Below are 23,659 nucleotides of genomic sequence, written 5' to 3'. Positions count from 1 at the left end.
GTTTTACCATCACTTTTATTTAAAAATTTCTAATTTTCCTTGATAATTTGAAACTTTTTCATGGAAAGTTTCCTATTATCTCTAAACTAAGCAATAATGTTCTATTTTTTGAAAAGAATCTGCGGAATATGCGCAAGAAAATGCGCATATTCTTGCGCATGCGCAAGCAAAAAAAGAATATTCGCGAATTTGCCCAACACTAATGTTGCATGTCGAATTGTCGAATGAGATTGAGAAGGTATCTATATCTACATTCGAAATTGTTCGAATATACGGTACGCTCAGAATTGAATTGAGAATACCTTCGTTGGCTTCCTTTGACTTGTCTTCTACTAAGTACGATACATTTTACGTGCTACCTACATGTTCTTCAAACTTCGTTGGCAAGGCAAAGGAAATTTTTATATTTTCTTCATTACTTACCTATTCACGTAATTAAATTTAAAATTGAAAAATTTGAAGTCGAACGAAGCCTCCTCGAGCGTATCTGAACATTTTCGAACAGAAGTATGTACCTCCTCATTCCCGCCTATAATTTGTTGCGATTCAGGGATCCACTAATCCTGCGCCAGCTGTCGCCTGCTTTCGCTTTCCCAAGACTTCTCAAAAAGCTGAATATTACCGTTGATGAATTGGTCCAGTGAGAGCTGATGCCGAGATCTCCAGAAAAAAGTTGATGATCATATTATTTTAACCAGCGAATGAATCTTCGCAAAACCAATAATCTTACCAATTATTAAAAATATAAAATTTTTTATTCATTCAACATAGCGAAATTACAAATTTTTACATTTATTAGTTTATATCAGACAATACAAAAAGAACATGAAACTCGATACAACGCATAATGATAATGATAATTAATAATAATAGTACGTTAATACAAAAATATCAAGTATATAATATCACAAAAATCTAAAAAACAAGCAAAAAATTTATTCATCATCGTTTAACGGAGGAGGGCCACTAGGTATTACCGAAGCGTTTCCTTGCGTGAGATAACCACCGTTTGTTGGTAATCCGCCTGGAAAATTTTCAATTAAATGAATAGTTAAACTAGAATCTACGAATGCAGCTTCAAATCGGCAGAAAGTAAAACGCAAATTGATACCTGTGAGATATGGTAACGCGTTACTATTCGTAATGAAGAGATCGTGCTTTTGTTCACGATAAGTTGACCAGATCGGCGATTTATCCAGAATACTAATCACTGAATTTCCGTAAGTTATACTGTAGGACATATTTTTCAACGTTTTAACTATATGAGCTCTGACTCGGGCACTATTTTCTACTCCATCAAGCCTTCCGTCAAGTAATTGCAATAAGAATGGTATTAATTCACAATCCAATGCCTGAAACAGCCAGCAAGAAATCGCAGTGATCTGATTGATTTTATACTTTCATAATACACATAACACCAAAAATATTACCTGTTTAACTAAATTATCTTTTTTCCCAACAAAAATACGACTCAGTGTTTCCGAAGCAATACCTACGATATCGCTATATTGTCTCATAGCTTCTTTCATTGGCCCTAAACATTCGGTTTGAGATATACTGTTGACACAAACCTGAAAAGTTATTCCAATGATGAATCTTCCATCTATTTTTCATCCTCGAATTAAAAGTAATAATATACAAACTTCGCTGAGAGAGAGCTGATGTAATATTGTGATAGCTGAAAGTGGAATATTACAGTTGGAGTGCGACGATAATTGTAAACATAATTTTGGAATGTATCCCAGTGATGGTACATGATCGCTCAGATTGGGCTGTGACTCTAGTAACCGAATTACCGAAGTTGTGAATAATTCCAGTTTATCGTGCTGAAATGATTTCTTCAAATTACTCGTTAAAATTCACACAAATAACATTCACTACACGATTCTCACTAATTTAGCGAACTATACAAAACGTTTTACCTGATCTTTGGCCATCATATTAATACACGCATCCAGTAATTCATTAAGGAATTCTTTTGGTCTTCTAACATTCCAGCCAGGATTTTGGTTGAATAATCTCAAATACACACCACCGATAACCACCTCGTTTGTTTCAGGTAATACGCCCTCATCCGGTGGCTTGAATGAAGTTTGAGGGTCACTTTGTTGCATTTCATACAATCTAGAAACAAACAAAAAATGTTAATAAATTGAAATAATTTTTTCAACGATGCATTTTTAGTAATAATCACCTTTTGGCGTATTTACGTATCATGTTACAAATTTTCTTTTTAATTTTATCGTTCCACACCAATTCGGGATTCTCTTGACTACTATCTAACAGAGACAAGACAGCAGCAGGCGAATCTTTCAACGTTTCACAAATAGAATGCGGTAAAAAATTATTGAGGGAGAGTTTTACTCGAGGTCCCGATAATTTATCGCTTAGTAATCGACTAAATAATTCTGTAGTTCTGGTTCTCACGTCCCAATTCGACGAATTGCACAATAAATCTAATAAATAAATATAACCTCCTGGAAAAAAAGAGGAAATTTTGCATCAATAACAAAAGCAGCACGAATAGATTTAAAATATCGTGCCACTTTACCTTTACTTAATACGTCTTTTACGATTGTAGAAGACGTAGAAAGAGCGCTTAAAGTAGTTAAAACCAAGGGTTGCTCGCTAGGTAGGGAATACAACGCTAGTAACAAATAGACCACAACACCGATGGCTGCGATATCATTAACACATTCTTGATTACGTGTTGCTGTGGCGATTACGTGCAGAGCTCCTTCTTGAATTGCTTGGAATTCTTTACAATTTAATAAAGAGAACAGCAATTGGAAATATCCAATACATAATATCTCCAAGCCTGAAATTTGAAATAAAAATCATGTTTCATGCTAAAACGGACGAGAAGTGATTAATTTCAATAGGTATATTTACCAGGGGTGTTAGATATTAGATTATTTAAAGCGTGTAAAGCCATCGTTGTACGTTTAATTTTATCAATATCATCTCCTTGTTTAGGACAGTTGTTTTTGATAAATTCCATAAGGTCATGCAAAAATCCTTTCGGATTCTGAAAACAAATTGAATCTGTAAGTACGAGTAATATCGGCTCAAACAGCTCAAAAGAAATTGAATAAGAGAAAACTTGCCTCAATGACGAAACCTGGCTGAGAATTATAAATTCTAATGAATACGTTTCCAATAATTAGTTCGTTCGTATGAGAAGAGAAATTAATTTCGATATTTTGCAGATTTTCAGCTTTCAAATTACGTTGCTCTTTGCGCTTATGATCCAGGAAATCATTCAGTTCCGCTCGAGTACTATTATTCCAAATAAGATACGGGGTTTCGCAATTACTAGTTAATATTTTCAATAGCTGCAACAAACAAGACGCGATAATATTCTCGAAATCCTTTGAAAAAATGATATAAAGTAACTGAGATGAACACAAATTGCGTTTTTACTTGATGAGGGTCGTCGTTTCCCAATAAATTGGACATATAAGGAGTAAGCAGTTGATTGAATATTTTTTGAGCGATTTCATTCACAGGCGTGGTAATTTCTTTATCCAAATAACCACCTAATGCCGCGCAAGCATTCACGGACAATTTGGCCAACTTATTTAGCACTTCCTACACACAAATAAATGAGTAATTTGTTTTTAAAAAAAAGATATTGACGTCAAACTCGTTTTTGTGAATATCGTACTTGAGTGTTAGCATCTTCTGAGCGCTCTACTCCGCATTCTTCTAGCGTATAGTCGTATTTAAACAAGAAACTTAGTAGATACCAAATACATCCTTCTTCAATTAGTCTTTGCTGGAGGATTCCTTCTCTCGAGAAGGAAATTATACACTCAACGACGTCGCAGCATAACTTTGTTAAATTCTGTAAATACAAATTTTATTACAATATGAATATCGTCGCTTCAAATTTCACGTACGAAAAATATCGAACATTTACTCACTCTAAAGCGTAATATTCTCACGAGATCGGGTATCAATTGTGGCATCGACACAAATGTTTCTCGGCAAGCAGAAAATTGAGCAGCAACGCTAAAACATCTCGTACAATGAGAACATACCATGACAGCCATGTCTGTTACTTTTGATGATCTGCTCAGCACTGAAACGCATCTTGAATACGCTTCCATTAAACTCTGAAAAAGGAATGCAGACCACAAATAAAAATGTACAAGTTCAAATACCTCAAATACATACAAAAATGCGTACAATAAATCCGTATTCGCGATTCAATTCTTCGGCATTTAGAGCAGAGCATTTCACAGTGTGATAGGCTAATTCCGTCGCAGCAGTCAACAACATCGCTGATTTAGAGAATAACTGTTCGTCTGAAGTTTCTAATCGTATCGTTTTTATCAACTGCTTATACCCAGCGTACTTATAAGGCTGCAATTCTACAATCAAACGAAATTCGTCAGAGCACTTTTTTCAAGTTTATCATTCTTTTAAATAGCCATCAATTTTACCGGCGGAATAACGATGAAACAGGATACTTTGGGTTTTCAGAATCAGAACGATGTTATTAGGATTAGGTCCATCAACAACCCAAGAACACCGACTGCAAAGAAAATCGTAAGCGTTGTTGGCTACCATGAATTTATCCTAAGGGAAATTACGTAAACGGATTACTAAATTTGAAATTATCAATTTAGAAAGGCAACAGTTCATCAATCAAATAACAACCTTTCCTTTGGGATTTTTATCGGGATGATAAATCTGAGCTAATTTATAATACGCCTTTCTAATAATATGTTCTTCGTGACACTGGCCACGAGCTAACCCTAATGCTTCATAAGCATCATCAACGGACATAGTTGGAGGTTTTTTCTCTACCTCTTCTCGCCATGCTTCCAACACATCTCGTAATAATTTTACCTATTAAAATAAATCAAAGATTTAGATTAATAACTGATCAGACATAACGTTATTTCTACAACTACAAATTAATACCGGTTCTGTAATAGGCCAATCGGGGAATCTGGTTACATCGCATAGATGTCGCAGATAATAAATATTACAAAACAATTCAGCTTGTAATTGAGGATATCGAATGGTTGGTATTCCACAATATTGATACAAAGCTTTATTATTCCCTCGGAGTCGTGGAGTGAAATCGGATATGTGATAGGCTATTTTTTCGATGAGCAATCGTCTGCGAAATTAATTAAAAATTAGCTTTTCGTCAAAACCATTCAATTTAAAGAAGTAATCGCATCACTATTTCCGTACGTACCTCATTTCCGCATTCCAAATCGCTTCCGGGGTATCAAATTCGCCCAAGAATATCTGAGCGAATTTTTCGGGACCATGATTTTCTAAATAGTACACCATCGCGTCAGGTAGCAAAGGACCCAATATGCTCCGCTGCATCAGCTCGCATGACTGTACCTGAAATAATTATTTTGGTAATATTTATTTACGAAAAAATAGATCGATTCGCGTTGCTTTCGTTGGTTCTTACATTTTCAGAACGGAATGCTTGTTTGATATGAGTCATCCTCAAAAATCGAGCAACCGGTAAAACATTAGATCCCGTGTACATTAAAATGAAGAAAAATACGCCAGTGAGGTAGAATTTTGCCGCAGTTGGATTATCTGCCGAAACTTCGCATAGTAAACTGGCTACTTTTTCCACCAAAATCGGATCAAAAGTAAGCAACAACTGGACAACATGGGGCATACATTGCGGATCCGATAATATACGTTTAATTTTTGGAATAGGCCATATCACTGCGCCGTCTCCGTCTCTATTTTTCAAACTTATTAGTCTCTATAAATTAACTTTTAAATCGAAATGATAATATTTTTTCACCTGCTAGGGAAAAATTGACACATGCGGATAAGAATCGATAGTAACATAGATGCTAATTCACTTTCGTTCAAAATAGCAGTTCCTTTGGCAAACAGCGTCCATTTTAGTTGAGATACTTGTTGCAATAATCTCCAGCCATCCATCCCCTGCGCCCAGCATTTACTTCTAGGATGTAAGGCGTTTGTTTTATACAATTCTTGCAGCTAAAATGTAATCATTGTTGATAATTTCATCGCGCAATCGAACTGAATTTTAAGATAATGAAATTTACTTCAGTGAATGTAACCGGTCCTTTACGCTCTTCACCGGAACCGTAATACCATTCCTTTTCATTATCACGCATCATATCGTTTCCAGCTTCTATGACGTTACTTTGAGCTGGCATTACTGCCCTATGGAGTAAATAAAATAGAATAATAAGTTAACAAGAAAAAGAAACTTATTTCAAACGACATTATGTAGAAAAATTTTGCATACCGAGATGTATGCATATGTGCCAATGTTAATAAATCCACAAGCGTTTGAACGCCTTTGGCATCGATAACAGCCTTGGCATTTTCTTTGTTTAGGATTAATTTATTCAGAAACAATATCAAGCGATCTCGTTCCATTCGATCGGTACACTGAATAAATAAAAATAATAATAAACGGATCAATGGTTATGTGAAAGTTCGTATGTTTCCATCACAAACGACTATGAATTCGTTTTGTATTTAAAATGGTTATTACGTCAATGGGTATTGAAAAGTAAGAATATGTCTGTTTGCGTTCGTAATCGAAATAAAATACCACGTAATTTATGTACATCGACATAATACCCAACAAAAACTTGTGTAAATTAACCATAACGTGTGTAAGTTGACGATGAAACAGTCTGATATGGAATTTAGAACGTCGTCGAACTAAAATATTACTCTAATAATCAATTTTTTACTCGAATACATGAATTGCTTACTTTTTCCAACATACTGACAATGTATTTTGTGTCAGAAAATGGTCCAATTTGTTCGTAATATTGAGAATACACTACAGTCATGGCTTGCAAACATAAACATTTCAATTCGACTTTATTAGCTAACAAAAATCGATGATACAGGTCATTGAAAAAGTTGAACCTGTGATTGAAAAAATAAAGTTAGAATGAAAAATGGCCCAGTTACGTAGAAAAATTTCAATCAGTAAAATTTAATACTTACGGATTTTTAATCAAAGAATCGCAATTATTTTCCAATAACAGCCTCAGGTAGTAGCCATCAATGCATACTTCATCTTGTAAACAATTGTATTGAATTTCGAATTCAGCGTGATTCCACGATATTAACGTATTGGTTGAAACTTCTCTATCGACAGCAAAAGTACGTAATTCTTTTTCTAACGATTCCTTCAGTTCTTCGCGGGTCTAAAACATCGCAACGAACGATAAAACACAATTCCTTACAGCATTCTCATTTGCGTACTTCACTGAAAAACAAACTAACCTTATGATTCCAAATTAAACTAGGCAAGATATGATTCAGATTGAATTTGTAATAAAACAGGCGCCAATTCGAGGCACTTTTCACGCGTTCTCTACGTTTACGCAACACGATCGGTCGATCTTTGATTTTCTCCTCTTTTTCTCGTCTCTCTAGACCAAGAGACGTACCCCAATGAGACAATACGTACTGCAAAATATAACATCGAATCTCAGACCTTCTCATTAACGTCAAGTATTTCGCGAAATATTGAGTTTTCTACCTCAACTTCTTTTTCGAATGTACGCCATTTCCTTTCGATAGCAACCAAATGCGGATTCCTTTGATTACGAGCAGCGTGATCTTGGGCTAATTTCAAATTATCGCGCGTAATCAAATGATCGCCGTTGTAATCTTCAGGGACAGCTTCGTCACTCTCCAAGAAGTTCAATAAACCGCACGGCTATAACAGAACAGAACGAAAAAGTAAACATAGGCTGAAATATCAACATTCACCATTCCGATGATACTGACAAGTATACGTGTTAGAAGATCCATAGCTGTATCATTGTTCGTCACCCATAAACCGACCAAATGCCTCGACAATTGTCTATGAGCTAGTAACCGTTTATCGTCGTCTCTGGTAAACAGCGAATACAACAAATGCGTTAATAAGGCTCCTTCTGAAAGTGCTAATTCTTGCATTCGTTTTGCAACACCAGGCTCTCCTTCTTCGATGATCGCTCGCATTACTAATCCGGCTCCTTTGACAATCGTCAAGGACGAATGCTAAAAAATTTGATAGGTACGTAAATCACATAATACTTATAGGAAATAATTTGCGAATAAACCATCATCTGGGTTGAAATTATTATACCTGAAAAAGTTGAAATAAAGAGCGTCCCCGTTCTGCTACCATTTCTAAAAGAGCGTCAAAATGTTTCCCTTCGGTGGTTTCGCTATAGGGAATGCACAAGGCGAATGTCAGCATGTCCAGCATGGCAGCGACGACTAGCGCTCCCGTATTTCTTTTCTGTAGCGAAAATTGGAAACGTGAACACTTCCGTATAAAAATTACGCTATCGAAAGTGATATTTACTCACAATGTGTGCAACCCACATATCTAACAAAGCTTTCAAAAAAGCTTGCGTCGATAATAACGAAGATTTATTTAATTGCTCACGATGCAGGTCGTAGTCTTGATGCATGGGCTGCATCAGAGCGCAGATCATATCGATGGCGGCATGCGTAATAGCTTCATTTTCACGTTTCAACGCTCTTGTTACTTTTCTGCCCAACTTTTCTCGAAAACTGCGGTATATTAAAAATAAAATAATAAAATTTGGATAAATTGCGAGAAACATGTTACAAAAATAACAACTGACTCTGTTAACATTGTCAAAGCAGCAAATCCCACTTTTGAAGCTACAAGTCGTCTGAGAGCTTGAAACTGAGCTTCTAATTCTGGAAAAGAGATTTCATTTTGGTCACCTTCACGCAGCATTAACGCTTGCAGAGCCATTATAATCAGTTTTTCTTTGTTTTCAGAAAATATGCCCTAAATAAAGTAAAACGCGAAATTAAAATAATTAAAAAAAAACCACACAAAACAAAACAAAACTAACATCCTGCGTGACAGAGTGAAGTAATCCACTGTAGGGTACATTCGCATTAAACCTTTCAATAATCTCTGAATACTGTTTTCTAGCGGGTGGCTGCGATAGAAATTTTAGATGCGTTAATTCCAACTGTAAAAGAAAATTTTTAGACGTTAAATACATCTTTGTCAGCAACAATATATTCAATTTTGATCAACTTACCTCTTCTTCAGGTAACGCGTTAAACGGTATCAATCGTTTACCTCTAGGAGTAGGATTCATTTTCACATGCACGTTATGATTACCAGTTGATCGTACTCCATCCAACAGGGTAGCCAGCAAAGAATCCCTGCATCGAATCAGTCAAAAATTAATCATAATCGTTCGATAAATTTTATGGTTGAATATTCGTTTGTAACCTCTGAGGCGCTGCGTAACTTCGAATATAGCCATTGCAATACTCGATGGAAAATAACTGCGAATCAGTGGCATCTCTGATCAGAGCGAAAACTGATGATAATGGTCTTAACGTTACTATAGTGTAAGTTTGAGGATCACGTTCAATTATACAAGTTTCGCTAATACATAGTAATCTTCTTTGGATGTCCGTATGTCTTAAAGTTTTAACTTTATTAACTGTGAACTCAGATACAGTGGTAATATGTTCATCAGCGCTGAAATTCGAAATAAAAATGAAATTATGCTCATAAATTTGGACTTTATCAACCGAAAAAATTTTCAATATTCACCTAAACTGGCCGAAACGTTGAGCGACAAATTCATCGTACGTAATTGACTGCTGAGAAAACACCACCGGTAATGCTAGGTAAGCAATTGCAAGCTCTTTAACTCTGGTAAATATTTCCCTCTTATTCCTACATGAAAATAAGTGCTGCGAAAATAACGCAACGTAGGCGAATCAATCACGCTAATTAAAACAGCGGCGTGAAAATGTTTGTTTATCGGAATGTTTCTTACTAGACGATCATCCGGTGCAATTATGATAACAAAACCATCCGGTATATCAGATACATCTTGTATAGCTTTAATATCTTTATAACAATACGAGGCTAATACTTGAGCGGTTGTTATATCTAACTGATCCAATGAAAACGGGGTAACTTCTAACATGACCGGTAATTTTGTGTCTGACCAATGATGCTTGAAAGCTTCGTATCTCTGAAAATTGAAACATTATTATTTTCCCCACGTAAAATTTGAATAACTAATGAAAGACGAAGTACATAAATATACGCGATGAATACGTCAAATAAGCAACCTAATAGTTTAATGATGTTCTTATTGAATAGCATCGATGATAGCAGTAAATATTTTAATAGAACATTTTTGTTCGAATTTTGAATCACAATCTGATAGCGCAAAAAAACTAACCATATCTGGTAATTTTTCGTATGGACATTCAGGAACCAGATAGCGAGCGTAAATTATTTTAATTTATCATTTGTAATCGGGATACGCTTTACTTCCGGCTCATTCTTTTCAATACAATACATATTCCGGAATAAAAATAATACTCACGAAATAAATTTCATTCGTATTCTTTGAATATGAATATCTGTAACTTACGTTCAATTCTATCTTCTTTCCAGCAAATAGATGCCTATGTTTCAAAGCATCGGATAGAATATGCGACCGATGTACGCTCGAGAATCGCATGGTATCTGGTTTCTTATCTTTGCCTTTTTTAATCGTAATAATGAATTCATGTTGTTGTGGTTGTGCTATTACGCTAACAATATCCTCGTAAAGCCATCTGTTTGTTATTTCCAATGTACTGCAGTTGTAAGTCGTAATTCCGTGAGATCCGATGCTGAAAATTCGGCTATACCTAAACAAACATTCGGAAATGAATAATACACATCAGTCCATTTATTTACCGATGAGATGCATACAAGATAAATCGTGATGAGTCAATAACGTACTTTCCTTTCCAAGAGTGTTTTGTAACATGATAACACCCCAGATCAGAATTATTCGGCAAAGGAATCATCTTATCATCTATAACACAAACAAATACCAATTAGATATAGATTCATTTGCAAAAAAATGAAAAATAAAATAATTTACAATTAATAAACCACTTTTGAATGATAACAATTATTTTTGTTGACAATTTCACTGATCTAATAAATTATCTATACGATGTGGGAAAATTGACAATGTATAAAACTTACTAGAAATCACGGACCCCATGTTTGGTTTACACAAACTGTCAACTCAATAAAAAACTAACCTACGAAAGAAATATCTCATTGAATTATAACCATTTTTACAAGAAATTGTCTAAAAATGAACCCCATAAACCCATTACCGATAGCCCACAACAGCAGGGGAGACTGCAGAACATTATTCTGTACGAGTACATTCTTGCATGAACAATGGAAGAATTAAGTTTCGATGTACGTCGATCATAACATTGAAACGTTTAATCGCAAAAGCACGATTAATGAAGAAATGCATCAAAGCTAAAGCTAACAATATAACTTTTCACAGAGATAGTAATTTAGTAAGATGTAGGATGTAAAATCAAACGTACCTATTTTTCAATTGTACTGTTGAAACCAGTTTTATTCTCGAAAAAAAACAAATATAAATACCTAATAGAATGAAATGAAGCCATGCCATAGGGTCCAGTGGTTTAAGAAAACTATCTATAAGATGAGTTTTTAAACTTCTCATTACGTCATATATTCATCAAGTAATCGTAAAAATAAATTATCGAACATAGAGAACATATGAGATTCCTTTGAATAAGATAAGATTTGAAACTAAGAACTAAACACTACTTAAACGATTGAATCAACCGCCACGTGATTTTTTGCATTCAAAAACACCTCCACCACCACAGAAAATTAAACATGAGTCAAACTAATTCATATCACCTGATTAATACAATGAAATGATTATTCATCAATAAAACGGTAGCTGATTTGAAAATTTAAAAACGTTTTGCGGAGTATTGAAAACCTGAGTATATGTATATGAAACAGCTGAAGTCAACACTTCAGTAGTCAATGCATAATTTCTCTGTAACATTATGTGCTTCAATGCTTAGCATACACAATTTCAAATCAATTTTAATGAGAGCAGACATATCTACCAAGATATGTAAGTTAGTTATGTTTTACTACCAAAATAGTCATTCAATAAGAAATTATGTCAAGTGGTTCAGTAATAATGCGATCATTGAATGACACTGTAGGTGTCAATTTATCCTTAGTTGAAAAATGTTGGTTTACACTTACCCGTCAGAAAAGTTCCAAATGCCGATACAATTAATCATTAACGATTTAATTTACGTTCTGGTTGCAATGAAGATACATTGAATATGAAAGGATCATATTTCGGTGGATACTATTTCATCATTATTATTACGTTACATGATAAAGTTGTAGAAATAAATAACAGAAGAGAAAATTTGAGAAATATTTGAAAAACAATTAATAATTGAGCATGATTAATGATTACGATAGTCCGTTTGAAATTTTAGGAAAATAAACATTGTTGTTGCTTAGAATCTGATGTACTTGTAGACACAATAATATACATTCGTAGATACAAAAACGAAATATTTAAATGGATTAATATTCGCGTGTATTTGCACTAAAACGATTTAAGTTAGATACAGGCGCGAACTAATAATGTAATGATTGAAATAAATTCCTTTTTTCTTCCGCTCAACCAACAGAACAGATGACAGATGTGGAAAAAAAGATAACAAAAAAAATTATAAATTATCAGTCCGTCGCTGTTTGTAAAATTGCAACGTTGCGAGTTCTTCACTAGGAATGTTGCCAGCAAGCAGCATGCCCATTTCGTTTTCGTTTTGGTTTTTCTTTTTCCGTTTTCTAGTAGGGAACTGTAACCCAGGTATGTCAGACGGCCATTTTGTTCCTGGTTTGACAAACTTAGCATTGCAGTATATGGGAATTCGACAAACTTTAACCGCGTATATCTTCAAAACCGTGCACTTTTACAACTTTTTCATAATAACATCTTTGAAAGAGAATTGAACGAGCTTTCCAATGGTATGCTACATGTATCAATTGAAATACATTTATTTGTTTTGAATTTCAGTCATTTTTCAGCACTTTATTTTTGGGTTAAAAATAGTTTGAAATTGTGTGAAATTCACAGCATGTGCTCTAATTCAATGATTACTTTCATTCTATGCCAGAAATTCCGTCATAAAAACCTTGAATCGAAAAATTACAATTTTTTTTCGTAAGGAACAAAATGGGAGTTTGACATACCCGGGTTACAGTACCTTATTTTCTAGTGATGCGGAAAATCGATATTTTTGAACTATCGATATTTTCACTATCGTTTTTTTGGTCTATCGATAGGCATCGATAGGCGGGGCAGTGAGACATTTGACCCATGCGACATATGACCCATGCGACATTTCACCCATGTTTTTATCAATTTTGGATATTCACAAAACGACATTTGACCCATGCGACATTTAACCCATGTTCTGATAGATGTTTGCATCAGACCAATATGCGACATTTGACCCATGCGACATTACACCCACATGAATATCCGATGTGAAATAGACATTTCGCCCATGCGACAATTGACCCAGGGTAATTCAAAATAGCGACATTTGACCCAGGCAACAATTTAATTACAAATTGGGACAATTGACCCATGCGACATTTGACCCATGATGTTATTAATGCTGCCATTTCTCCTTTGCGACATTTGACCCATGCGACATTACACCCATTAGATATTGTGAAAGTAGCACTACGCAGTAGAGGAAATCAAAGGCAGCCAACCATCTACATAAAACTTCTTTTAGATCTTTCCCTGTATTTAAAAATCAGTGCGTGCGGTGAAATACAAAATATACCTTTTCAATTTTCATTCTCTGTTTTATATGGGAAAGCAGTACTCTCGTCACAGTATGGTTCCGCATTTCAATGCTTTCATTTATTGCAGGGTCGTAAATAAATACTTACTAGGAATGTTGGAATGTACCTGTTTTTTTTCTTCTTTTTTTCCAACAAAACTACCCTTCGGCTACAGTATAGTATAAAAGAGGACGATCTTTTTTTTTTATTTCCTATGCTGCATTCTGCATTTGATCTGTTTCACTGTACGAGTAAAAACCACTTACAAAGTCAAGTTTTCGTATGTTAAGAAATTCATGTAATTGATGTAACATGATTTAAACATATTCTTCACTTACCTACCTAAAATTATACGTACCTAACAAGGGAACCTCTTGAGGTGTCCGCCTCCGATTTGAATGGGACCGCGATTTTTTGAAAGAGCATAGTTTAACACCCCCCAAACCAAATTTTCAGCTGCCCAACTTCATATCTCAATATTTGGCGAACGTTTGAAAATTCAAAATTGACTGTTTTTGGTGATTTATACTTTTTTCAAAAAAGTACCTACGTGCATACCTAATCAGTAAAAATAATCAAAATAATTCCTAAGACTGATATTAATTCCCTAAATCCAAATTTCGCCATTTCCAGTCATTCTGGAGCCTCCAGCGCGATTTTTTAATTTCTCCAGAATTTTGAAGGTGCTGCAGAAGGCGTGAATATGCAGTTGGGCAGCTGAAAATCCGAGTTGTGTGTTATACTCGACCTGTTAAACGAATTTACCGACATTTGAGCCGATTCTGGAGGGGACACCTCAAGAGCGGTTTTTTGCATGATCAGCTTTTTTTCAAAGTAAAAATATGTATTCAAAAATCAAAAATTTTTTAAATTACCGTTCGCGAGAAATTTTTTGAAATTTGCGCGAATCGCAGTATTTTGTCAACAACTAACCTTCCGAGACCAAATTCCGCCATTTCCCACCGATCTGGAGCCTCCAGCGCTACTTTTAAATTTCTCCAGAATTTTGAATTTGCTCCAGAAGGCGTGAATATGAAGTTGGGCGGCTAAAAATCGAGATGTGTGTTAAACTCGATCTGCTTAACGAATTTATCCATATGTGAGCCGATTCTGGAGGGGACACCTCAAGAGTGGTTTTTTGACCAGCTTTTTTTCAAAATAAAAATATCCAAAAATCAAAAATTTCCCTTTTACGAGAAAATTTTTGAAATTTGCGCGAATCGCTGTATTTTGTCATTAATTAATCCCAAGAGAGCGAATTTGGCCATTTTCAGCCTTTCTGGGGCCTCCCTTTATCGAGAGTTTTTGCCCGAGCGATTCAAAAAAATCATACCTAATTCGAATACAATTACTTAATATTTTGAAGCACAATAATAAACTTCTTATAAGTTATAAGTGACTCGTCTCACAAAGAAACATCATTTTTCATATCTCTCAAAATATGTACTAATTTTTCAGAGCATTTGCTCTCGCTTCGCTCGGGCTCCTTTGATTTTTAATTTTATTTTCAATTTTGAATTTTAAAAAAATCATTATTTGAATTTAAAACTGCTTAAAGTTGCCTAGATACTCGTCACACAAAAAAAACATCGTTTTTTAAACCTCTTGAAATACTGATTCTCGAGAGCTTTTTGCTCTTGCTTCGCTAGCTCTAAAAATTATATTTTAGACATCCGCCTGCTTAAAAAACGTCTTGGGATGTTTGAAGACATTGGAAAAGTGAAAAAGATGAATACTCTCAAATTCGGGGAAAATTAATCTCGTTTAATTTACTTACCTAGCTTAGAGTATTTTTAGCAAAATTGATGAATTTTGATTCTATTTTAGCTCAATTTTAAACCTAGAACCCCCACCACCAAGTTTATCAAAAATCCGCCCATCCCCTCTTTCAAAATTCTCTTTTTTGCTCTATAAAAGTTTCCTTTAATGGAAAAAATGATAAAGGCACATACTTGTTCAGAGTGTCGAGCACTAGTGGAAAACAAGTGGTTTCAAAATAATGTTAATTACCTACTCTCAGGGTTTTTTTTTGTGGGGGGGACTCGGGGGGACGCTAAGAAAAGTTCGAAATTATCAAAAAAATTCCATAAAAACTAAAAATTGAACGAATTTGAAAAAAATGAAAAAATGAATAAATTTTGGTAACTTTTTAAACAAATGTTGAATTATCGGAATAGTAAAGTGCGAAAACGAGATAGCATTCAAGTTTGTACCTCAGTACTTATTTTGCACGTCGGGGAGCCCGCTCAAGAATTATTGCACCCCCCCCCCCCCCCCCGTCGATCCTCTGGGAGAACTTTTTTCTTAAAGGGGGAGTCCTGAGGAACATTTCTAGCTCTTGTACTAAAAAAAAAAGTGGCCCTACTTACAAAATGGCGGACATTTTGATTGACAGATCAGCCGAAATCACAGATTTTGCGTTCCAACATAGGCCTTGCACGAAATTTTTTAAACCTTACAAGGTAGATCGAAAGATCAGGCAAAAATTTTTCATCTGTCAAAATTTCAAGTGCTTAAGTGCATTTTTAGATTTTTGGTGAATTTTTGAAAATCAAATTCAGGCCAAAAATGAAGGGAAAAATCAAAATTTTACCCAATTGACCAAGAAAGCTGAAATTTGGGATATACCATATTTTTGACATGCCAAATCGATTGAAAACTGTTTCAACCCGTTTTGAGCAGTTTTGGAGCCTCCAAAACATTTTTGAAACTCGAAATTTCCACAAAATTTTATCAAAATGGAGTTGAAAGCAGAAATTTATTCTCCAAACTAATTTCAATGCGCTACGAAGTACTGCCGGTAAATTTCAAGTCGTTTTGGAGCCTCCAGCAAGTTTTTGAAAATTCTGAAGCCTCCAGCGGTTTTTTTAAATTTTAAATTTTTACAAAATTTCATCAAATGGCGATGGAAAGCTGAAATTTACTTATCTACACACTCCAAATTTTAACACTCTCTGAAGACGAATTCAGGTGGGTTCAAGTCATTTTGGAGCCTCCAGCGACTTTTTGAAAATTACTGGAGGCTCCAGCAGATTTTTTAAACTTTAAACTTTTACAAAATTTCATCATTGGAGATTGAAAGTGAAATTTATTTCGCAGAGTAATTTCAATGCGATATAAAGTCGCATACATGGCGGTTTCAAATGGTTTTGAAGCTTCCAGCTACTTTTTGGAAATTTCAATTTTCCAAAAAACGCCGTACGACCTTTCAAAAAGTCGCTGGAGGCTCCAAAACAACTTGAAATCCACCAGCAGTCGACTTCGTAGCGTATTGAAATTAGTTTGCAGAATGAATTTCTACTTTCCATCTCCGTTTTCGAGTTTCAAAAAAATCTACTAGATTCAGTAATTTTCAAAAAGCGCTGGAAGCTCCAAAATGACTTGAACCAACCTGAAGTCGTCTTCAGAAGGTGTTAAAATTGGAGTGTGTAGATAAGTAAATTTCAGCTTTCCATCTCCATTTGATGAAATTTTGTAAAAATTTAAAGTTTGAAACTTCGATTTTTTCTCTCTCAAAAATTCAAATTATGTACAGAGACCGAGTGGGGGGGGGGATGAAAATTAGGGGCTTGCAACTTCAATTCAGCGTCCCCGTCAGAAAAGAAATACAAAAAAAGGCCTGCCTACTCTTGTCTACCTATCTTCCAACCAAGTTGGGTAGGAAAATGAAAGTGGTAAATAAGCACTCGAAACTCACATATTCCACTAGTAATTGACATGCTGAAAAACTTTTGTTATCATTATTTTTTTGATTAAACGGTCCTTTCACTTGAAATAGATCAAAAAAATTTTTTGAAAAAAATCAAAATTCATCAATTTTGAGCGGAACATGGCCAGAAAATTATCGCGAAACATGCGTTCCCACTAATTTGAGGTCGCTAAACATGAATTTTGATTCAATTTCAACACAACTATACACCCTGCACTCCCCAATCCCGCCAATTGTGTTTCACCACAAATTCCACCCCCCCGCCCATAAGAAATTTTTTTTTGAAAAAGTAATCTGCGGGCTAATTAATGATGTTCTGATTGAGCCATATACCAATTTTCAGCTTGTTCGGATGGTTTTCGGCCAAAATAACCCCAAAAAACACATTTTTATACTGTTTTTCGCCTGAGCAGGAAACATCCACTTTAAGAGTATAAGCTGTACTCCACTATACATCGCAATCTAAAAAATCCAGCAGAAATAGTGAAAAAAATAATTTTCTGGGGTTGTAATTAAACGAACAAGCTGAAATTTAGTATATGACTGTTTCAGTAGAACATTGATGTGTCTATACACAAATTTTACAAAAAATCAATTTTGGGAGGGGAGGGGTGGATTTTGGGACGAACTTGATGGTGAGGGTTTTTTATTTAAAGTTGGGGTAAAATAGAATCAAAATTCGAGTTCAGCGGTCTTGAATTAGTGGGTAGACCTGTTTCGCATTCATTTTCTGGTTATATTTAGTTCAAAATGGACGAATTTTGATTTTTTTTCAATTTTTTTTGTCCTTATGTAAGTTAGCGATTCGTATAGTAGAAAAAGTGATCAGAACTAAACTTCTTCAACGTATGGATGTGAATAAAATATAAACTGTGAAAAAATCATTTTTTCGCGTTGTAACTATTAGATCAAAAATTTGAAATATAGCAATATACCTACATTAGCGATATGTTGGTACCTATACCTACTGTTTAAAAAAAAATTTTGGGGTGAAATTTGACAATGTAAGGGCTTGTTCGTATTGCAGAATTGAGGTTTAAATTGACTTCAAATTCGAATTCAGTGACCACGAATTAGGAGGGAAATAAATTTTTACTTGGGTAGGTATAGTTACCTATATCGTGCAGTTATTATTATTACCTCGTTATTCTGTTCAAAGTTGATGAATTTTGATAAATTTACTCCCAAAATGGATGTTTTGAAGAATGATTTGAACGGGACCGCGATTTTCGGAAAGAGCATGGTCTAAAACCCCCAATACCAAATTTTCAGCTGCCCAACTTCATATCTCGATATTTGACGAACGTTTGAATATTCAAAATTGACTGTTTTTGGTGATTTATGCTTTCTTCAAAAACGCACGTATTTGATGAGTAAAAATGATCAAAATAAGTCCTAAAACTGATATTAATTCCCCAAATCCAAATTTAACCATTTCCAGGCATTCTGGAGTCTTCGGCGCGATTTTTCAATTTCTCCAGGAGACGTAAATACGATGTTGGACATGCTAAAAATCGAGTTGTGTGTTATGCTCGACCTGTTTCCCGAATTTATTCACATTTGAGCCGATTCTGGAAGGGACACCTCAAGAGTAGTTTTTTAACCAGCTTTTTTTCAAAATAAAAATATCCAAAAATCAAAAATTTCCAGTTCCCACGAAGGCGAATTTCACCATTTCCAACCATTCTGGAGACTCCAGAACTATTTTTCAATTTCTCCAGAATTTTTCATTTGCTGCAGAAGATGTGAATACGATGTTGGGCAGCTAAAAATCGAGTCGTGTGTTATACTCGACCTGTTTACGATTGTGTTCACATTTGAGCCGATTCTGGAAGGGACACCTCAACAGTGGTTTTTTGGCCAGCTTTTTTCATAATAAAAATAGGTATCCAAAAATTAAAAATTTCGCGTTTGCAAGAAAGTTATCGAAATATGCGCGAATCGCTGTATTTCGTCATTAATCAAGCCCACGAGGGTAAATTTCCCCATTTTCAGCCTTTCTGGAGCCCCTGGAGAAATTGAAAAAAAGCTCTGGAGGCTCCAGAATGGTTGAAAATGGCGAAATTTGCCCCTCGTGGGTTTGATTCATGACGAAACACTGCGATTCGCGCAAATTTCCAAAATTTTCTCGCAAACTGGAAATTTTTGATTTTTGGATATTTTTATTTTGAAGAAAAAGCTGCTTAAAAAATCACTCTTGAGGTGTCCCTTCCAGATTCGGCTCAAATGTGAATAAATTCGTTAAACAGGTCGAGCATAACACACAACTCGATTTTCAGCTGCCCAACTTCATATTCACATCATCTGGAGCAAATTTAAAATTCTGGGGAAATTGAAAAATCGCGATGGAGGCTCCAGAATGGTTGGAAATGGTGAAATTTGGATTTGGGGAATTGATATCAGTTTTAGGTCTTATTTTGATCATTTTTACTCATCAAATACGTACGTTTTTGAAGAAAGCATAAATCACCAAAAACAGTCAAATTTTGAATTTTCAAACGTTCGCCAAATATCGAGATATGAAGTTGGGCAGCTGAAAATTTGGTTTAGGGGGTGTTAGACCATGGCTCTTTCCGAAAATCGCGGCCCCGTTCAAATCGGAGGAGGACATACTTCAAGAGGTTCTTTCTTGTAAGTAGGCTACTTAAAATTAGGGGTATTATGTATCACATTCGTATAAATATGTATAACGCCGGGGGAAAACATCAACACATGGTCTCGTCTCTGTCTAATCCTCTAATCTATCCAACTTACGTTAATTTATAAAAATTAAAATTAACTACGTACTTATGTACATCTACATACATAGGTACAATATGCTTGAAATAACGATTCTGCCATTCAACCATTGGTGACTTCGCGTCTTCCTATTTCATTCATTCATGGGATGGCGATCGGCGGGGAAGGGTGGAGTCGGAAGGGTCTTTAGCAGTTTACTCATTACTGTTACATTAGTAGGTGTTACATAGTTAGTATAGAGCAGGTAGAGGGTGTACAGAGGGAAGTAGCTATACCATAGCTACAGTAAGCATTTCCGTCCGTTGCATTTCTAAATAAACCAGTTTGAAAAAAAATATCAGGATTGACCCACCCGCTACCATCTAAAATCAAATCAAGTACATATTTTAAAAGGGAGATATTCGTGTTAGTTGCATACACTGACAAACTCCCATCCTTGGTAAATTCAACGTTTCAAAAATCTATAGGTTGGCAGCGGCGCTGCGTTACCTGGATCTTGCCTTACGCACAACGTTCCGAGATGGGTGTAATGTCGCATGGGTCAAATGTCGCAAAGGAGAAATGGCAGCATTAATAACATCATGGGTCAAATGTCGCATGGGTCAATTGTCCCAATTTGTAATTAAATTGTTGCCTGGGTCAAATGTCGCTATTTTGAATTACCCTGGGTCAATTGTCGCATGGGCGAAATGTCTATTTCACATCGGATATTCATGTGGGTGTAATGTCGCATGGGTCAAATGTCGCATATTGGTCTGATGCAAACATCTATCAGAACATGGGTTAAATGTCGCATGGGTCAAATGTCGTTTTGTGAATATCCAAAATTGATAAAAACATGGGTGAATTGTCGCATGGGTCATATGTCGCATGGGTCAAATGTCCTGGTCCCATAGGCGGCGCTTAGTGTTGGCCTGAGAATATTCTCAATGCGCATAATCTGAGAATATTCGCGAATATTCGCGAATATTCTCAAATGCTTGGAGAATATTCTCTCAAAAAAATAAAAATCATGACTTTTTTCAAAAAATTTGAAGATTTTTCTACAATTTTCCACAATTTACAAGTTTTACATCAACTTTTCTTTATAAATTTCCAATTTTCCTTGATAATTTGAAACCTTTTCAATGGAAATTTGGAAAGTTTCCGATTATCTCTAAACTAAGCAATAATGTTCTAATTTTTTGAAAAGAATCTGCGGAATATGCGCAAGAATCTGCGCATATTCTTGCGCATGCGCAAGCAAAAAAAGAATATTCGCGAATTTGCCCAACACTAGCGCCGGCGCTGGACTATCGATACTATCGATAGTCTATCGATTGTTTTTTGAACCTAAAATCCAATGTTTTTCTGCAAATCGGACTAGAGAAGAAACTCAAATTTCCCAACTTATGCTTCAAAAAAGGGAAAAAGCAGCGAAAAACGGGAAAATTTTAGGAATCGATTTTCTGGAGACCACTATCGATAGCATCGATAGATCAAAAAGTTCAAAACTATCGATTTTTTTCGCTATCGATAGGCATTACTATCGATAGTATCGATAGTCACATCGATTTTCCGCATCACTACCGTTTTCGTTTTCTTGTTTTCTTCCGTTTTCTTTTCTTTTCTGGTAACTGGTAATTTCATTTTTTATGTATGTTCTCAATTGTTCCGAATCCGATCCTCATTTTACTGATGACTGATGACTTTTTGGAAATGATTTTCCCAGAAATCACCAGGAAAAATTTGAAAAAAGGAAAAAAAGAAGAAACCAAAAACCAAAACGTCCAAATGAAAAGAAAAGAACGCAAACGCAAAAAAAAGAAAAAGAAGAAACCGTTATTTTGTTTTCTGTTCTTGCTTGACTTCTGTGTTTTCTTGTATTCTTTATCACAAAATCTACCAAAATAGCATTTTGGACAAAGTTGAACTCAGAGAGCAGAGAGCTTTTTAAATTGCAAACTGAATGAATTATCGAGCTACCTGATATCTGATTGATTTCTGTAACATTCTTAGATGAACATTGTGCTTTCGTTTTGATAAACTTTCTATTAAGGTAACATTATTAATACTTCACAAATAAGAAGTTGTCTGGTGCTGTCAACTTGAGTTGATGTGGTTTCTTAGCGTTTCATTGTACAACCTGTTATTCTGTTTACTCATACATCTTTTCATCAATAGATGATAAATAATTATACAAACTCATGATTCAAGTCTTAATTCTTCTCGCAAATGTGATAAGTATTAATCTTACTGATATTATATTTTCTAGTGGATCCCATAAATAATTTTAAGATGGAATGTAATCCACAGAATTTGCCTGAAGCAGTGAATCGAAGCCAGACGACTGACCCTCAAGTAAATTGTCCAGTGATATAATTCTGATTTAATGAATGAAACAGGTTTAAAAAGTATAATTCTTGATTTTTGTGCGCGTTCTTTTAGAATGAAGATTTAAAAGCTGAGGAAGAAAAATTAAAAGCGAAATATCAGTTACCGTCCAACTGGAGAGGAAGCGGGCATTCGGTTTTCCTGCAAAAAAAATTGGCGAAAGGTGTAAGTATTTTAGATTTTAGGTTGTACTAACGATTCTTTCAGTTCCTGATATTGTGTAATATTGTTCGTCGCTGTTTATGTAGCAAAAATACTTCGATTCTGGAGATTACCAAATGGCGAAACAAAATACTTGCAAACCTAAAATAGATAAAGCTGCCCCTCAGTCGCTTCTGAAATTTGGCACCGGAGAGGCAATTCCTACACCTGATACAGTTCCTGCGCGTAAAACATCCATAATTCAACCTAAATTTACTCCTGCAACGTAATCACATTCTTAATTCTTCTATGTCGTGTTTTTATTTTTTAATTTAAGTTATTTAAGCGTGGAAATGCGAAGTGAGTCGAGTGATATGATATCGAATCGTAATAAGTATGTGATCCAAATCTTTCCGGTGTATGTCATCGCTGAGAAAATATTATTCTTGAAATGAATACTAATATGTAAATCTCTCACGACTACGCTTCGCTCGTCAAAATTGTAAGATATAAACTTGAATAAGTATGGAGAATCTTAAGTTATGTTTGGAAAATTGGATCCATAGATCCGTACACCGTCGCGATATTCAATGAAAAGTATTAAAAAAATTGATAAATTGTTTTCTTTTGTTAGGACAATTGTTTCATAATTGATTCCAGTTTCACTACTTACAATTCCTGTATATTTAGTTATAACTTTACTCTTAATCTGTTTTGGATGATTAATTTTGAAATTTGCAAAAGGAGAGTACAAAAGAGAAAGGTTTTCCACTGGTTGGTAGTTCAAATTAAACTAATTTGTATGTATTTATTTTCTCATTTAACGATTTACATTAATCTTATGTTGGATATTTTAAAAATGATTTTATATGTTCGAATGAATAATAAAGTATTACCGTCTTTTTATCACTATTCTTTCATTTTGAATCGTAGGTACTATGGTACTTCTATAATAAATTATCATCAAAGAA

The 23,659-nt window shown here is 34.9% G+C and overlaps 2 protein-coding genes across 4 annotated transcripts; one reads left to right on the top strand and one right to left on the bottom strand.

Moving 5' to 3' along the window:
* Positions 1 to 733: 733 nt before the first annotated feature.
* Rme-8 (receptor mediated endocytosis 8) lies at positions 734 to 12,591 on the bottom strand. 3 transcript variants are annotated; one of them, XM_065344869.1, is made up of 37 exons: positions 12,113 to 12,591; positions 10,790 to 10,865; positions 10,434 to 10,695; positions 9,825 to 10,025; positions 9,596 to 9,738; positions 9,266 to 9,520; positions 9,069 to 9,195; positions 8,874 to 8,996; positions 8,634 to 8,806; positions 8,352 to 8,559; positions 8,126 to 8,281; positions 7,783 to 8,037; positions 7,532 to 7,711; positions 7,273 to 7,458; positions 6,991 to 7,193; positions 6,750 to 6,909; positions 6,272 to 6,417; positions 6,066 to 6,186; positions 5,795 to 5,997; positions 5,444 to 5,729; positions 5,216 to 5,370; positions 4,933 to 5,134; positions 4,666 to 4,857; positions 4,449 to 4,584; positions 4,192 to 4,376; positions 3,927 to 4,118; positions 3,668 to 3,847; positions 3,424 to 3,591; positions 3,108 to 3,335; positions 2,893 to 3,028; positions 2,552 to 2,818; positions 2,195 to 2,477; positions 1,923 to 2,124; positions 1,644 to 1,838; positions 1,431 to 1,571; positions 1,112 to 1,352; positions 734 to 1,024 (listed from the first exon to the last, which is right to left on the bottom strand). In XM_065344869.1, the coding sequence occupies exons 2-37, from the start codon at positions 10,855 to 10,857 to the stop codon at positions 936 to 938; spliced, it is 6,648 nt and encodes a 2,215-aa protein (XP_065200941.1). In that variant the 5' UTR covers positions 10,858 to 10,865; positions 12,113 to 12,591; the 3' UTR covers positions 734 to 935. The 3 variants fall into 3 exon arrangements, with proteins under 3 accessions (XP_065200941.1, XP_065200939.1, XP_065200940.1); XM_065344867.1 differs by lacking the exon at positions 12,113 to 12,591 and adding an exon at positions 11,042 to 11,100; XM_065344868.1 differs by lacking the exon at positions 12,113 to 12,591 and adding an exon at positions 11,042 to 11,100 and having other exon boundaries at positions 1,644 to 1,826.
* Positions 12,592 to 21,953: 9,362 nt separating this feature from the next.
* Positions 21,954 to 23,594, top strand: endos (alpha-endosulfine). The gene is made up of 4 exons (XM_065344866.1): positions 21,954 to 22,212; positions 22,429 to 22,514; positions 22,602 to 22,712; positions 22,796 to 23,594. The coding sequence occupies exons 2-4, from the start codon at positions 22,452 to 22,454 to the stop codon at positions 22,976 to 22,978; spliced, it is 357 nt and encodes a 118-aa protein (XP_065200938.1). The 5' UTR covers positions 21,954 to 22,212; positions 22,429 to 22,451; the 3' UTR covers positions 22,979 to 23,594.
* Positions 23,595 to 23,659: the final 65 nt, after the last annotated feature.

Source organism: Planococcus citri, chromosome 1 (assembly GCF_950023065.1).
Source record: "Planococcus citri chromosome 1, ihPlaCitr1.1, whole genome shotgun sequence".
In the NCBI taxonomy this organism is placed as follows: domain Eukaryota; kingdom Metazoa; phylum Arthropoda; class Insecta; order Hemiptera; family Pseudococcidae; genus Planococcus; species Planococcus citri.
This window is presented reverse-complemented; position numbering and strand designations above follow the sequence as displayed.

Excerpts from the sequence above, each read along its gene's own strand:
- endos (XM_065344866.1), top strand. The coding sequence starts at position 22,452 with ATGGAATGTAATCCACAGAATTTGCCTGAAGCAGTGAATCGAAGCCAG. Across the intron at positions 22,515-22,601 it reads GCCAGACGACTGACCCTCAA|AATGAAGATTTAAAAGCTGA; the intron begins GTAAATTGTCCA and ends GCGTTCTTTTAG. Across the intron at positions 22,713-22,795 it reads AAAAAAAATTGGCGAAAGGT|CAAAAATACTTCGATTCTGG; the intron begins GTAAGTATTTTA and ends CTGTTTATGTAG.
- Rme-8 (XM_065344867.1), bottom strand. Across the intron at positions 4,377-4,448 it reads GTTTCATCGTTATTCCGCCG|AATTGCAGCCTTATAAGTAC; the intron begins GTAAAATTGATG and ends GTTTGATTGTAG. Across the intron at positions 1,353-1,430 it reads AAGATAATTTAGTTAAACAG|GCATTGGATTGTGAATTAAT; the intron begins GTAATATTTTTG and ends TGGCTGTTTCAG.